We start from the raw sequence: 15201 nt of genomic DNA on the forward strand, positions 1-15201 counted from the left end.
ACTCTTAATCTCACCTAGTCCCACCTACCCGCACTCAGCCCATAACCCTCCACTCCTTTCCTATCCATATACCTATCCAATTTTACCTTAAATGACACAACTGAACTGGCCTCTACTACTTCTACAGGAAGCTCATTCCACACAGCTATCACTCTCTGAGTAAAGAAATACCCCCTCGTGTTTCCCTTAAACTTTTGCCCCCTAACTCTCAAATCATGTCCTCTCGTTTGAATCTCCCCTACTCTCAATGGAAACAGCCTATTCACGTCAACTCTATCTATCCCTCTCAACATTTTAAATACCTCGATCAAATCCCCCCTCAACCTTCTACGCTCCAATGAATAGAGACCTAACTTGTTCAACCTTTCTCTGTAACTTAAGTGCTGAAACCCAGGTAACATCCTAGTAAATCGTCTCTGCACTCTCTCTAATTTATTGATATCTTTCCTATAATTCGGTGACCAGAACTGTACACAATATTCCAAATTTGGCCTTACCAATGCCTTGTACAATTTTAACATTACATCCCAACTTCTGTACTCAATGCTCTGATTTATAAAGGCCAGCGTTCCAAAAGCCTTCTTCACCACCCTATCTACATGAGACTCCACCTTTAGGGAACTATGCACTGTTATTCCTAGATCTCTCTGTTCCACTGCATTCCTCAATGCCCTACCATTTACCCTGTATGTTCTATTTGGATTATTCCTGCCAAAATGTAGAACCTCACACTTCTCAGCATTAAACTCCATCTGCCAACGTTCAGCCCATTCTTCTAACCGGCATAAATCTCCCTGCAAGCTTTGAAAACCCACCTCATTATCCACAACACCTCCTACCTTAGTATCATCAGCATACTTACTAAAAAAATTTACCACCCCATCATCCAGATCATTTATGTATATTACAAACAACATTGGGCCCAAAACAGATCCCTGAGGCACCCCGCTAGTCACCGGCCTCCATCCCGATAAACAATTATCCACCACTACTCTCTGGCATCTCCCATCTAGCCATCTTATGGTCTTATGGTCTCAAGATTGTCACATTGTCACCTGATTGCATTTGGTTTCTCCAGTGCAGAGTAGTCATATTGTGAAGAGCAAATGCAGCTCAATTAAAGGAAGTGAGGGTATTGAAGCTGCTGGGTCAACCCTGTGTCTCTGTTGCTTGCCACTTTTTGCTTCTGCTCTGAGCTGCCTTCCCAGGACTGCTACATGAATGACAAAGCCACAGTGAGCAAGGACAGCCATTTTTTTTTTGTCTGGGTACATTACAACCTTCTAGGTTTAGGATTAAATTCAACAACTTTCAGACAGCTCCTGTTTTACATCTGTATCAGAACTGCAGTGAATTTGTCATATTATCTCAGCCTCTGTCTCCACGACACTGCTTGATATATTCCTGAAAACTCGTATTTTTCAGCTCTCATATTCCTTCACTGGTGTTTTCTCTTTCTCTCTGCCTCACCTTACAGCTCACTGATTTTTTTGCCATATTCTCTCTTTCTAACATCACATATTAAATGATCAAGCATCTCACTCCACTAGTGCTCATCTCATGGCAACCTGACCTCACCATATCAGAAATATTCCCTTTGTACAATCAATCTTCCCCAACATTCTCCACTACTTAAAACTAACTTATTTCCTTTCTTTTGCAGTGCCAGTGGAGAATCTTCAGCCCGAGGCATTAATACCATTTTCCTTTGCACAGATGCTATCTGTGCTGTGTGTCTTCAGCATTTTTTTTTGATTTTTATATCAGGTTTCTAAGACCTGGAGTTCTTTGATTTTAATCTTTTGATTCTTGATTGGCCTTAGAGTCTTGGTAAGAAGGGATAGCTGTACCAATGAGTCCACATGGGCACATTGGACAGCAATCCAGTCTCATTTACTGCCTGTGATCCCCATCTTCATATTTATTTATAGATACAATGCTCTCTGTACACAATATTTACAGTTTCAATTTATAATGGTCATCTCAATCCAGAATGCACTCATGGCACTCACCTGTCCTGGAAATTCCCAGCTGTATCCACAGATGCTGCAACTCCAAGGACACAGATCACTGTGTCTTTAAAAACGCCACCATTGCCATCTCCAGGACTATCCCTTTCAGAGGAACCTCATCCCATCTAGTCTTTCCTGTTGGTCGATATTTCTGTAGAAAGCTTACTTTATTCTTGCTCTGTCTCCAGTATTTCCTCTCTCTCTCTTATTAGAGATGCTCACAATTAGCACCCAAAGGATCCCTTTCTTCTGAGACTGATGTCCACCAACTCTTCGTCATCTTTTCTAATCCATTTTTGTACGTCATCTCATTCTGAAATGCCTACTTCAAACTGTTGTTTGAGTGTTCTTCAGATTATACTTGTTTTTAGAGCACATTGATATTGGGGTCAATACTGACTGGTTTGGTGCAGCATCCCTTCACAACATACAAAACGACAGCAAACTGTCAGGTCAGCAGAAAAGGTCATTGGGTGCAGTCCATCATCACTGCAGGAGTTGTATGTGTCCAGGACAAAGATGCATGCAGGAAAATTCCTTGTGGACACTAGCAATGCTGCGCTCTGCATTTTCCAAAAGCTTGCTTCTGAAAAGCACTATAGGGCGATTAAGACAGAATACTTCACATCATCTTAAAAGTTTCTTCCCCCAGTCATTTAATCTGATCTAGTTAGTCCTGCCCCCATCCCCTCTATTAGCCCATCACTACACTGGACTGTAAACATTTTAAACCACTTTTTGCAATGCTGTTTACATTGTAAATGCATTTACTAGTATTTATGTATTTAAGCATATTTTATTCCCTATCCATACATGGGACCTCTAATCTTATTCGTATTGATTTTTTAATTTTTTATCATTGTTGAATTTTTGTTGCCTTTTCTTGGTGCTTTTCCCAATCTGACCAACACAGCAAAGCAAATTCCTAATGCATGTAAATGTACGTATATGGCTAAAAGAGTTGATCCTTGAAATGCTCACTCTGATAGATTCAATCTGAACCAGTAGAGGGCCTCAGCACCAACAGCAACCAGTGCTCTCACTGACTAACAGCCATTTCTAAAGAAAGGATCACAATTTCAAAAGGTTATACCTTTTCTTTTTCTTGTCCATGTTCATTTCTGTTTCTACAGATCCGGAGAAACATGATTGATAAGAAATATGGGAATATGACAATCCGAACTCTAACCAAGTCCCTGGATGAGGTAAGTAATCTAAGCATTCGGATGTAGCTTTGTATTTTTTTTAATAAACAGCGACAATGAGGAAGTAGGTTGGCCTTCTAATTAAACACCAACTAATTAAATGTTCATGAAATAGTCTGATGTGATCCTGCAACATGGTATTGGTAAAGAGATGAATGCAAAGGTATAGACATTGAGACATCGGGCTGTGCTATTCTTTCCAACTAATGAAGGCTGAAATGTGGCATCTTCTCTGTAGTGGCATTCTAGTCTTTTGAGTTAGGAAGTTGTACATTGATGGACTTGAGCATATGGCTGGCTAATCAGCATGGTGCTGATGGAAGTAGCTTGCTTCAGATTCTCTCTGGTAGTGCAGGACAACCAAAAACGGACCATTTCCCACTGTCATTGCATAAACAACTGCTGATTTTTTAACATAACTCAGAAACAAAAAATATATTGAGGTGTGAGATGTGATAAAGTGATAGACAAGCCAAATACCTTCTTGCCACACTGAGTATTGTCTTCATTGATTGAATCACAGGGGACCTTTACCACCAATGAAACTGAAAAACACTTCAAAGCAAAGCATGGGCCTCAAAAGCATCAGTATTTCATTTTGAAAATCTCTTTCTTAAAAAAAAAGTCCTTCCTTCTGGGGAAGAGGGTGAGCTGATAATACATAATATCTCCCCAAAACATATGAACAGGCTTAAGATATATTTTCCATTCATAAAGGGTACATGGATTGTCAGCTTCTTCATTCTGTCTTAATGAATATTCCTCCTCAGTGTTACTCCGGAGAAAATCCTGGTTGCTGAAGTGAAAAGGGGAACCAGTGGAAATGCTGTGGAGAATGTTCATATTAACAGCAATGGCGTAACTGAATCAGAATCATAATCAGGTTTATTATCACCGGCATGTGCCATGGAATTGGTTAACTTAGCAGCAGCAGTTCAATAGAATACATAATATCAAAGAAGAAGAGAAAAAAAAATAATAAATAAGTAACAGTATAGGTATTTGAATAGATTAAAAATCATGCAAAAACAGAAATAATATATATTTAAAAAGTGAGGTAGTGTTCACAGGTTTAATGTCCATTTAGGAATTGGATGGCAGAGGGAAAGAACCTTTTCCTGAATCGTTGAGTGTGTGCCTTCAGGCTTCTGTACCTCCTACCTGATGGTAACAATGAGAAAAGGGCACTGGGTGCTGGAGATCCTTAATGATGGACACTGCCTTTCTGAGACAACAGTCCTTGAAGATGTCCTGGGTGCTTTGTAGGCTAGTACCCAAGATGGAGCCAACTAAATTTACAACCCTCTGTAGCTTCTTTCGGTCCTGAGCAGTAGCCATCCCCCCCTCCCCCCCCCCCCCCCACCCACCCCATACCAGACAGTGATTCAGCCTGTCAGAATGCTCTCCATGGTACATCTACAGAAGTTTTTGGGTGTATTTGTTGACATACCAGATCTCTTCAAACCCCTAATGATGTATAGCCGCTGTCTTGCCTTCTTTATAACTGCATCGATATGTTGGGACCAGGTTGGGTCCTCAGAGACCTTGACACCCAGGAACTTGAAACCACTCACTCTCTCCATTTCTGATCCCTCTTATGAGGATTGGTTTGTGTTCCTTCATCTTCCCCTTCCTGAAGTCCACAATCAGCTCTTTCGTCTTACTGACATTGACTGCGAGTTTATTGCTGCGACACCACTCCACTAGTTGTTATATCTCACTCCATCTAAGATTCGATCAACAACTTGTCAACAAATTTATAGATGGTATTTGAACTATAACTAGCCACACAGTCATGGGTATAGAGAGAGTAGAGCAGTGGGCTAAGCACACACTCCTGACATGCACTAGTGTTGATCAGCAACATCTGCATCAGTTGATCATCAATGTTAATTGCAGCCTTAAAGAACATTAAAATGGATAAATTCTCAGGGCATGACCTGACTTTGTGGGGCCAGTTGTATGTCTTGTCAAGATGTTTGCTTCTTTATCAGCCATTGGTGAAGTTCCTGAAAACGGGAAGGCGACTAAGATCGTTCTGTAGTTTATGAAGGACAAGCCAGCAAACCACAGCTCAGTCAGTAGTGAGGAAATTAGTGGAGGGAATTCTGAGGGACAGAATCTACCAGCATTTGGATACGTAGAGTCTGATTAGGAGGCTTCAGCATGGCTTTGGGTGTAGAGAGTTGTGTCTGATGAACTTGATGAAGAGCTGTTGGGTATGGTTTAAAATAATATGTCAGGGGGATGGGAATCAGTATGATAGAGCTGAGGATGAGCCAGCAGGTTTACAGGTAGCTGATGGATGTAGCATGAATGTAAGGAAGGACAAGCTGATGATTGGGTACAAATGCAAACAGAGCAAATTGCTAAATTGCATCATAGAGGCAAAATTCAAAAGGATGCAGGACTGAAGGTGCTGTTTTTAAATGTGCACAGCATTCAGAATAAGGTGGCTAAACTCATGGCACAAGTAGAGATTGGTCAGTTTGACGTTGTGGGCATCACTGAGTCGTGGCTGAGAGAAGCCTATAGTTAGGAGTTTAACATCAAAGGATATACTTTATATTGAAAGGATAGGCAGGAAGGCAGAGGCTCTGTTGGTAAGAGATGAAATTACATCTTTAGAAAGGGGTGACAAAAGGCCAAAGAATGTTGAATCTTTGTGGGTGGAGTTAAGAAACTGCAAAGGTAAATAAAAACATTATGGGAATCATGTATAGGCCTCTAAATAGTAGAGCAGATGTGGGGTTGAGATTGCAAAGGGAACTGGAAAAGACATGTAATAAGGGTAATAACTCAACTGTAATGGGGTTTTCACTATGAATGGGAATTGGGAAAATCAGGTTAGTGTGGCATCACAAGAGAGGAAATATGTAGAATGGCTACGCAATGGCTTTTTAGAGCAGCTTGTGCTTCAGCCTACTTGGGGAAAGGCTCTCTTAGATCAGGTGTTGTGTAATAATCCAGATCTTGTTAGGGAGCTTAGCATAAAGGAACCCTTTGTAGGCAGTGATCATAATAACATTGAATTCATACTACAATTTGAGAGGGAAAAGCATAAATCACATGTATCATTATTGCAATGGAATACAGTGAATTACAGAGGCATTAGAGAGGAGCTTTCATAGGTGGGTATTGGTGGGGATAACAGCAGAGCAGAGATGGCTGAAGTTTCTGGGAATAGTTCACAAGGCACAGGATAGATATGTCTCACAGGGGAAGATGTTCTGAAATGGCAGGGGTAGGCAACTGTAGCTAACAAAGGAAATTAAGAACTGCATAAAAGCCAAGGAAAGGGCATATAATGTAGCAAAAGTACATGGGAAGTTAGATGATTGGGAAGCTTTTAAAATCCAACAAAAGGCAACTAAAAAAGCTATAAGAAGGGAAAAGATGAAATATGAGGGCATATTAGCCAATAATTTAAAGCAGGATAATAATTTTTTTTTCAGTTATTTAAAGAGTAAAAGGGAAGGGAGAGTTGATATTGGACCACTGGAAAATGATACTGGTGAGGTAGTAATGGGGGACAAAGAAGCAGCAGATGAACTTAATGGGTACTTTACATCTGTCTTCACTGTGGAAAATATAGCAGTGTGCCAGAGGTCCGTGGGTGTCAGAGAGCAGGAGAGAGTGCCATTGCTATTACTTTGTACAAAGGAAAAAGTGCTAGGCAAACTGAAAGGTCTTAAGTTGGATAAGTCACCTGGACCAGATGGATGACATCCCAGAGTCCTGAGACAGGTTGCTGAAGAGATAACAGATGCATTGGTCATGATCTTTCAAGAATCACTCGATTCTGGCATGGTCCTGGAGGACTGGAAAATTGCAAATTTCACAATGCTTGTCAATGATTTGGATAATGGAATAGAATGATTGCGAATGATATGAAGATAAGTGAAGGGGGTAGGTAGCTGAGGAAACAATGTGATTGCAGCCAGACTTAGACAAATTGGAAGAATGCGCAAAGAAGTGACAGATGGAATAGTGTTGGGAAATGTTATGTTAATGCATTTTGGTAAAAGGAACAATAGTACGGACTGTTATCTAAATGGGGAAAAAGTTCAAACATTAGAGGTGCAGAGAGACTTGGGAGTCCTTGTGCAAGACCCTTAGAAGGTTAATTTACAGGTTCAAAGGTCCAAGTTAATGTCAGAGAACTGTATACAATATACATCCTGAAATGCTTTTTCTTCGCAAACATCCACGAACAGGTTCCCCCTGTCCTCATCTACCACCCCACCAGCCTCTGGGTCCAACATATAATTCTCCGTAACTTCCACCACCTCCAACAGGATCCCACTACCAAGCACATCTTTCCCTCCCCGCTTCTTTCTGCTTTCCACAGGGATCGCTCCCTACACGACTCACTTGTCCATTTGTCCCCACATCCCTTCCCACCGATCTCCCTCCTGGCACTTATCCTTGTAAGCGGAACAAGTGCTACACCTGCCCTTACATTTCCTCCCTCACCACCATTCAGGGCCCCATACAGTCCTTCCAGGTGAGGCGACACTTCACCTGTGAATCGGCTGGTGTGGTATACTGCGTCCAGTGCTCCCGGTGTGGCCTTTTCTATATTGGTGAGACCCGACGCAGACTGGGAGACCGTTTCGCTGAACACCTATGCTCTGTCCGCCAGAGAAAGCAGGATCTCCCAGTGGCCACATATTTTAATTCCACGTCCCATTCCCATTCTGATATGTCTATCCATGGCCTCCTCTACTGTCAAGATGAATCCACACTCAGGTTGGAGGAACAACACCTTATATACCAGCTGGGTAGCCTCCAACCTGATGGCATGAACATTGACTTCTCTAACTTCCGTTAATGCCCCTCCTCCCCTCCTTACCCCATCCCTGATATATTTAGTTTCTTTTCCCCCTCCTCCTTCTTTTTCTCTCTTTCTGCCCATCACTCTGCCTGTTCTCCATCTCCCTCTGGTGCTCCCCCTCCCCCTTTCTTTCTCCCTAGGCCTCCCGTCCCATGATCCTTTCCCTTCTCCAGCTCTGTATCCCTTTTGCCAATCACCTTTCCAGCTCTCAGCTTCACCCCTCCCCCTCATGTCTTCTCCTATCATTTCACATTTCCCCCTCCCCCTCCTACTTTCAAATCTCTTACTATCTTTCTTTTCAGTTAGTCCTGACGAAGGGTCTCGGCCCGAAACGTCGACAGTGCTTCTTCCTATAGATGCTGCCTGGCCTGCTGTGTTCCACCAGCATTTTGTGTGTGGTGCTTGAAATTCCAGCATCTGCAGATTTCCTCGTGTTTGCACAAAAACAGAGAAGTGCCCCAAAGAATGAACGACAGTTAAACATGGATCAAAGTCCCCCCCCCCCCCCCCAGCTCCCCTCCCTCCCACACGTAAGCAGCAGCGAACAATAATCCTCTCTCCCCACTGGCAAAAAAAGCAAGCATTGGCACCATCACCAAGCACTCAAGGCCTTCCTCAGTCAGGGCATCAAGTAAGATGATGGGTCATTATATTGCAGTTGTGTAAGTCGTTGCTGAGGCCGTACTTTGAGAACTGTGTGCAATTTTGACAACACTGTTATAGAAATGACATAATTAAACTGGAAAGAATGTAGAAACAATTTAGAGGGCCTGAGTTAGAGGGAGAGGCTGGCCAGGTCTTCATTCCTTGGAGTATAGGAGAATAAAGGTAGCCTTATAGAGCTTTATAAAATCATGAGGGTTTATAGATAAGGTGGACAGTGACTGTCTTTTCCACAGAGTATGGGAATCCAAAACTAGATTTAGGATGAGAGGAGAAAGATTGAAAAGGGACCAGAGGAGCAACTTCTTCACACTGATCCCAACACCAACCCCTGTGGAATGAGTTGCCAGGGGACGTGCTTGGGGCAAGTACTATTATTTAAGAAGCACTTGGATAGGTATGTGCAGGGTCAGGGCTAAAGAGATATGGACTGAACTCAACGACCTGTATCTGTGCCGTATTGCTGTTTGAGTCTATAGCTCTTTATCTCTCACATGCAAAGAGCTGAAATCCTGGGAACTCCTTCAGATTTCTAATACTTTATATTCACTGATCTGTGAATGGAAACTATCAGAGTTGAGAGAAGTAGTCTACAATTTAAAACTTGGATGTCAGGCTAGCTCTTGGTGAAGAAACAAATTGCTCAAGTTAAATCCAGTGAATTACCAGTCAATCCTTTGAATACAGGTGCCTATCATATGAATACAAATAATTGGTACTCCTTCTTTTTTCAGAGATATATTGATGAAGTAGATAGGACATACACATGGATCCCAATTCAAACTGCTGATTACAGGTAATATGTTTGCCTCAATCCTTAACTCTGGAATTGTTACCTGCCCCAGCAGTATTACTTGGTGGCTGTTCCATTGTGGCCAAGGAGTGTAGGCCTGAGCTCTGATGCTGGGTATTTTAGAAGCATTTATCACTCTATATCAGAGAACTACAGTATTTCTTACTGTGAGGTTTGAGATTTATTAACATCTATTCTTATTAGGATTGACTCAAATGTTGTAAAAATGAGGAAAGGTAGGGCATGATTGCATACCCTGTCTTTGCCTCTCATTATTTTATAAAATCCTACCAGGTCTTCTATCAGCTTCTGCTGTTCCAGAGAAAACAACCTTAGATTATCCAACCTTTCCTTAGAGCATGTGTTCTTTAATCCAGGCTGCATCTGGTAAACCTCTTCTACACTCTCTCTGAAGCCTCTGTATCCTTCCTATAATAGGGACACCAGAATTGAATGCAATACCCTAAATACAACCTAAACAGAGTTTTATAAAAATTCAACATAATTTCCTGATTCTTGAACTCAATACCTCAACTAATAAAGGCAAGCATGCAGTATGCCATCTTTACCACCCTGTCAATCTGTGCAGCCACTTTCAGGGACAAAATCCCTCTGCATATCATCACTGTTCAGGGTCCAACCATTAATAGTGTGCTGTCACTTTACTGTCACTTGGTCACCCAAAGTGTAAATCTCACACTTGGCCATATTAAACTTCACCTATTACATCTGTATCTCATCTATATCCCACTGGCAATCTTTTACACTATCCACGACACCAATAATCTTTGTATCATCAGCTAATATACAAACCCACATTTTTATCCAAGTAATTTATGCAGCAGATGGACCTCCAGACAGAATAATTCCTATTGATCACTACCCTCTGTCAACCTCTCTCATATGTCTCTTGGGCAAACTCATTCAGAATCAGGACACAGAGGATTCCAGCTTCTTAATCTTATGGATGAGTCTACCATGTAGGAACTAGTCCATTGCTTTACTAAAAATCTATGTAGACAGCGTCCACAGCTCAAATTACATCAATCATCCTCATCACCTCCTCAAAATAAGTCAAACTAGAAATGAAGACATGACTTAATGACTCAAAACCATGCTGTCTGTTCCTAATTAGGCCCTGCATAGATTGCCTTGGGATTCTCTTTAATCCTGCTTGGTAAGAGTTTGTCATGGCCCCTCCTTGCTCTCCAAATTCCCCTCCCAAGCCCTAGTCTAGTATCTTTATAATCCTCAAGGTTTCTTTTTGAGTTTAGCTTCCTCAACCTTACATTCGCTTCCTTATTCTTCTTGTAGTATAAATCTCCTCAGAGCAATTGCATATTTCATGTTTTCGAATTCTACATACAGAGTAGATGAGCCCCGCACCATGAATCCTTACAACATTAAGTGTCCAGCTTTGTCCCTCTATCGACTAAGCATAAGGGTGAAGAACTAAAGAGCATGGTTCAGTTAGTTAACGTAAAAATAAACAGATTTCAACCTGTCTGTTTCATTACGTCAATTGCCTTGCTCCTGCCTGTTCTTCCGCACTGACAGGTCATGACATCTCTCAGTCATTCCACTTTATGACCTGGTGCTCTGGCTACCATCCTCCTGCTGAACTAGTTTAAATCCTCCTAAGTAGCACCAACAAACTTCCCCACCAATTAAGGTGCAACGTGTCCCTCTTGTACAGGTCTATCCTGCCCCAGAAGTGGTTTCAGTGATGCAAGAACCTGATATCCTGCCCCCACACATTCATCTGTTCTATCTGTCTGTTCCTGCCCTGACTGGCATGTGTCACCAAATATGATCCAGAGATTAACACCTTTGAAGTCCTGCTTTTCAGCCTCTTTACTAACTCCCTATTCTCACTGCACAGGCCTTCATTTCCCTTTCTACCTATGTCATTGGTACCAATCTGCACCACAGCCTCTGGCTGCCTACTCTCCTGTTCAGAAGCTGCCTTGACCCAGGCATCTAAGGGGCAATACATTATAAGGCCATAAGACATAGAAATTATAAGATATAAGAAATTAGGTCACTCAGACCATCAATTCTGATCTGATTCCATTGTGGCTGAATCATCCCTCTCAACACCATTCTCATGCCTTCGCCCTGTGACTTCAGAAATCCTGGCACAGAATCTCCTGCCTCTCCCTCTAACATGCCTCCTATCAGTGTTGCCCTTCCTGGCTTCTCCCTGCCCACTGAGCCTCAGAGCCAGTCACAGTACCACTGACCTGACTGCCACTGCTAAGTCATGATAGGTGCCTCTCTGCACTCCCCCCCCCCCCACCCCAATAAGCAATATCCAAATAAGCAAGTCTTAAGCATGAGAGTCTGCTGAAGATCTTGAGCAACACACATAAAATGCTGGAGGAACTCAGCAAAACTGCCTGTCTTGCTGATTTTCTCCAGCATTTCGTGTATGTTATCCAAAGTATACTTGTTGTTGAGGGGAATGACCACAGGGAGGCATGTACTATCTGCTTTTTCACTCTGTCTTTCCAGGCAGTCATCCAGTTATCTGCTGCCTGCATCTTAGGTGCAACTACCTTGCTAAAACCCTTATCTGTAATGCTCCCAGCTTCCCAGATGATCCTAAGTATGTCCAGCTCCAGATAAATTTCCTTAATACGGTTAGTCAGAAACTGCAGCTTGTTGCACTTCCTATGCATAGGTGAAGTCACGGGACCATTGCCCTAACTGCCATCCCAGCTACTCTAATTGGATGAACAGGTCAAAGGAAAACCTTACCTGTTTTCTTCTCATCCTCCTCTCTCCAAAGCCTCACAAACCAGAGCCTTGGCACTTCTACTCAATACAGCACTTGCAACTCAAATCTTTCATGTATGACAAGGCCTTGCTTTTCCCTCCATTGAGGTGACTTCACGTAATGCACAAACCCTTTTACTGCCCACCATTGTGATCACTCAGACCATTGAAGTCCTTCTCTCGGTTAAGTCCATGTAACCCTATGCTGCCTACCATTGTATTGTCACTGCATTCGTTATCTTATTCCATGAAGTGGAGCAGAGACCTAAAGCATAGACTCTTGAAGAGACTTCAAAGTTTTGCCATGCAGGGGTCCTTGGGCATTGTGCAAAACAAAATGGCCCCATTGCAGTGATCTTCAACCACTGAGGAGATCAGGTAAGAAATAAACTGGAGAGACTTTTGAGCTTCAAAAGAGAGGATCAGACATGCAGACACGTGATCAAAAGAATTCAAGGAGGCCTAATTCAATGCACTTTTAGGTCGGAATTCTTAATGTGGAATTAATATGTATTCAGGTGGTTGATGTTCAGCATGGATTTGGCGGGCCAAAGGGCCTGTGCCCTTGCTATATCTCTCCACAACTAATACCATTTGAAAAGGTATTGGACAGCCCCTCTCTTCAACTGCTGCAGTCCATGAAGCAGGATGTCTGTGCAAAAGAGGCTTTGAAATATTCAAATGGCTTGTTAGGCCAATTCAGAAAGAATTTGAGAATCAAAGAGTCAATCAAATTGCAATGAGTCCAAAATTGCATTGCCCTCAGCCAGTAAAGACAACATATTGAAAGACATCAAATCTAAAGGACATTCATGAACTGCCTGACAGTTGTGCTATTCCAGTGGTTTCATGGTCACCTTGACTGAAAAGTCCTTTTTCTCCACTTAATTCAAATTCCCAGGCTGCTGTGATAAGCTTTGAACTCTTATTATTTATAGTCGTGTCACTCTAGTTCACTAATGTATCCACCAACCTACCAACTTCTCGAAGATTGTGTTCAATTCTGGTCACCTCATTATAGGAAGGATATTATGGAGAGGGTGCAGAGGAGATTTACCAGGATGTTGCCTGGTTTGGAGAACAAGTCATATGAAGCAAGGTTAGCAGAATTGGGACTTTTCTCTTTGGAGCGTAGAAGGATGAGAGGGGACTTGATAGAGGTCTACAAGATTATGAGAGGCATAGATAGGGTGGATAGTCAGTACCTGTTTCCCAGGGCACCAATAGCAAACACCAGAGGGCATATGTACAAAATTAAGGGAGGGAAGTTTAGGGGAGACATCAGGGGTAAGTTTTTTACACTGAGGGTTGTGAGTGCCTGGAATGACTTGCCAGGGATGGTGGTGGAGGCTAAAACATTAGGGGTATTTAAGAGCCTCTGGGACAGGCACATGGATGAAAGAAAAATGGAAGGTTATGGGTTGTGTGGGTTTAGTACTTTTTTTTTAAGGATTATATGGGTCGACACAACATGGAGGGCTGAAGGGCCTGTACTGTGCTGTAGTGTTCTATGTTTCTATGGTTCTAAATGTATTATTATGCCATGGAAGTAGCAGAGTTCAGTGTGGTGATTAGTGTTCTGCTATTACAGTGCCAGTTGTAAGATTCGGGTTCAATTCCTGTAAGGATTTTGTATGTTCTCCCTGTGACTAGATAGGTTTGTTCTGGGTGCTGCGGTTTCCTCCCACATTCCAAAGACGTACAATTAGGGTTAGTGAGGTGTGAACGTGGTACCAGAAGCACGACAACACTTGCAGACTGCCCCCTGTCCCCGCACATGCTTGTTGATTTGATTTCACCGTTGATATACATGTGACAAATAAAGTTAATCTTTGAAAACATGTTCATCAGTGAAACCAGGTTGACTACCCAGTTGTGACATTGTCTCTCTGTTCTCTTTCCAGCCTGGCTCTTGTATTGCCGCCGTATAGTAAATATTATATTCATGCCAAGCTGGATGACCAAATCCTTCAAGCTCAGTGTAAGTATATGTTGCCAGTCTGTCTGCCCTTTGGCCTGATCTTGAACCTGCAGACACGCCAGCTGTCACTGGGCTGCAGAAAACTAATGCACTGATAGAAAGCAAGCTTCCCCGCTCACTATCCGAGTTTAGCCAATTACACAGAGGCTTCATGAAGATGGTGGATCTCCGCATTTTGCAATGCAGCAAAAAAATAAAGTCAATGTAAAATTAACATTCCAACCAGCTGGTTATGAGGCAAAAATTGGGCTCTCCTTCTCTTGCTTTCTTCTCGAATATACAATGATTCTGAAGCAGCGAACCATGCAGAGTCTGTGAAAATGTGCATGCTTTTCACCATGCTCTGCTTGGGTTTCAGTTTCTTTCTTGCTTTTTGTTTCATTCTGTTAATTTGTTTTATTTTTTTAATTTAATTTCTCCGGATTGTATGGACTTGCTTGCTGTGTTTGCTAAAGCTTTGGAATCATTTGCCCTTGGCCACCGCATGCTGGCCTTGTGTGCAGAGCACCTAGAGCTATCGGTCTAGATGTTTGCAACTGTTTGTTTGCTCTTTGGAGATTTTTATTTTGTCAGTTGCAAGATTCTCAGTATATTTATACACAATATTTTTATTCAAATAGTAATTGAATAAAATATTGTTTGTGACCCCCTTCCTACCCAACCCCTTTTTTTCTGCTTTCTCTCTCTATGATGGATTCACACAGTCCAAAACAACAGCAAGGGCAAGTATCTTAATCTCGGTCCCCTCCCCTCACCCTCTTTGTTCGGTGCCTATCCCCCCACTGCACCCAGCCTGCTTGCCCATTTACCTGCCCGTCTGACCCTTTCTCAAATTTCCTTTTCCAACCCTCTTGGTGCACTGTCTTGTTATGTCCACAATGGCTTAGAAATTTCCTTTGCATTGCTCTGAATATTTTCCCTTTAGTTACTTG

General features: G+C 42.3%; 1 protein-coding gene across 8 annotated transcripts in view; it reads left to right on the forward strand.

The window, feature by feature from the left end:
- cacna2d2a (calcium channel, voltage-dependent, alpha 2/delta subunit 2a) overlaps positions 1 to 15201 on the forward strand; it is a 904752-nt gene that overhangs the window by 787197 nt on the left and 102354 nt on the right. For 6 of the 8 annotated variants that reach the window (XM_073072600.1, XM_073072591.1, XM_073072592.1 and 3 more), the window contains 4 exons: positions 3146 to 3217; positions 9452 to 9513; positions 14193 to 14269; positions 14974 to 14991. In XM_073072600.1, coding sequence (XP_072928701.1) covers positions 3146 to 3217; positions 9452 to 9513; positions 14193 to 14269; positions 14974 to 14991 — 229 coding nt within the window. The remainder of the gene's footprint in view (positions 1 to 3145; positions 3218 to 9451; positions 9514 to 14192; positions 14270 to 14973; positions 14992 to 15201) is intronic. The other 2 variants (XM_073072594.1, XM_073072595.1) reach the window with 1 other exon arrangement.

This window comes from Hemitrygon akajei, chromosome 19 (genome assembly GCF_048418815.1).
Source record: "Hemitrygon akajei chromosome 19, sHemAka1.3, whole genome shotgun sequence".
Taxonomy (NCBI): Eukaryota; Metazoa; Chordata; class Chondrichthyes; order Myliobatiformes; family Dasyatidae; genus Hemitrygon; species Hemitrygon akajei.